A 1,973-nucleotide genomic window follows, 5' to 3' on the forward strand; every position below is an offset into this window, starting at 1 on the left:
ATCCTTTTTGGGGCAGCTTAATATGTACTAGTAGCTATGTCCTAGTAGTTTATAAACCCCTAAATTAGGAGTTTATAGTTTCCTAGTAAAAATACTAAGATACTACAACTACTAGGGAATGAGAAAATGGTAAGAAAAACTGTAAGAAATCCTAACCCCTGTCCCTGTCCTTTTGCAATTTATTTCTGTCCTTTTGCTCTCTACTGTCTTTTAACCTAAAAGCCTAGTAGGAGTTACCTCCTTCTAGACTTCTATTAATTTTATTCTTCCATAGAGTCCTCTACGCTAGTACTATGTACTAATTTAGCTGCTCTAAGATTCTCNCAGTCTCTACTATTAGCAAAGTGTTTTTCTTTACAATTAATGCAAAGAGGGGTGGTATGCTTGCAAGGCCTACCGCTTATTAAGCAGGTAGGACAGCAGTGGTCTTTAGATAGATGTGCAGCCGCACAATATCTACAGGCCCTAGTAGAGCATCTGTCTCCTATATGGCCAAATTTTTGGCAGCTATTACACTGCGTAGTAGGAGAGACTTTAAGGTACTTTACTACCTTAGTAGCTGTACCTGCAATTGATATCTCTTTTTGCTTAAGGATTTCTTGTCTTTTTTCTTCGTTCTCTATAGTAAAAACTATAGAGCCAAATCTAGTCTGTGGATCGTGTCTTTTTACACTAGATAAGATCCATCTAGGTAGTCCTTGTATCCTTATAGGATTAAAAGTCTCAATTTCTTCTTTTAGAAGCTTAGAGCCTCCTTCTCCTAAGAAAGGTAGGGTAGGAACCCNATNGGCTATAATTTGAACCCATGGTTCTAGTTTTTGTTCTCTTTAAAAGGTAAAGCAGTTATGCCAGATTTCCTTATATTTGACTAGGAAATCTGCATTATACTCTTCCGTAGTCATAAGGAGAATATTTTGTTTTCCTTTAGTTCTAGCTATAGATGCTAAAACCGGTTTTTTTACTTGCAGTTTTGATGCAAATAGTTGATTGACTTTGTTTCGTATAGAGAAGGTATCTAAAGGTTAGTCCTTTTAGTCTGTAATTAGGACTAGCTTTCTTTCTTATAGCTGCTTTTTCTTACTTCTAGTAGAAGTAGAAGGANTAGGAANTNGTAGTNANNANNAGGGTAGAGAGGACGAAGTAGGGAGGTCCTTTTTTAGCCTCTCTGCGTAGGTTTCTTTAGTAGGGGCTACCTCCTTACNGAGAGCTCTTACTTCTTCAACTAGTCCTTTTAGGACATCTTTTGTCTTTTCTTTTCCTTTTATAAAGGGATTTTCTCCTGCTAGGATACTACGTGTATAGTCCTCTAGCTGTTTAACTTGTTCCTTTTTATCTTCTTCTTCTTCTTCTTCTAGCCCTTTATAGGCCTAGATTAGGCTATCTAGAGCCTTTTATAGGTGTTGTTCTGGAGAAAGGGAAGAGAAAGATATACTAGGTATACCAGCCGTGAAAGTCATTAGTTTAGTTGTCTTTTTTGCAGGTTTTTGGTTTTCTTTTTCGGTNGAAGACTGAGGATGTCCTCTTTTTTCTCCTGTCCCAAATAGGCCAGGAGAAGGAGAAGGGCCAGAAAAGGTGAATGTAGATATAGACTTATTATCACTTATTTCTATAGGAGGTTTCTTTTTAGGCCTNCCGGGCCTTGGCATTGTATCTCTTATAGGGGGGTTTTCCTAGTTTNNACTATCCTTATACCCTTTCTCCTTACTAATCCTACTAGAAGATTTCTGGGGAGATTAGGTTAAGAGGTAGTAGGGAAACTAGCCCCTATTTTATAGTTTTGGTATTGGTGGTATTGGTAATAGTGGTAGTAGTTTTGGTGTTCCTGTCCGTGCCTCGCTTATAAGCTAGGGCCACCCTTAAAGAAAATTTTTCTGTTGGGAGAAAGGGGGTAAAACGACAAATAAATCCACCTCTAGCTCGCTAGGCAGTAGGAATTAGGTCTTAAAAGTTAGAAAATCGATTGTTTTTGATGG

The 1,973-nt window shown here is 37.9% G+C and overlaps 1 protein-coding gene across 1 annotated transcript; it reads right to left on the reverse strand.

Moving 5' to 3' along the window:
- Positions 1-302: 302 nt before the first annotated feature.
- K441DRAFT_731035 (uncharacterized protein) lies at positions 303-704 on the reverse strand (the record flags this gene model as incomplete). The annotated part of the gene is made up of 1 exon (XM_067654226.1): positions 303-704. A coding segment is annotated over one exon (402 nt), but the record flags the coding sequence as incomplete, so codon positions are not given.
- Positions 705-1,973: the final 1,269 nt, after the last annotated feature.

The sequence above is a fragment of the Cenococcum geophilum genome, assembly GCF_001692895.1.
Source record: "Cenococcum geophilum 1.58 unplaced genomic scaffold K441scaffold_42, whole genome shotgun sequence".
Lineage (NCBI taxonomy): Eukaryota > Fungi > Ascomycota > Dothideomycetes > Gloniales > Gloniaceae > Cenococcum > Cenococcum geophilum.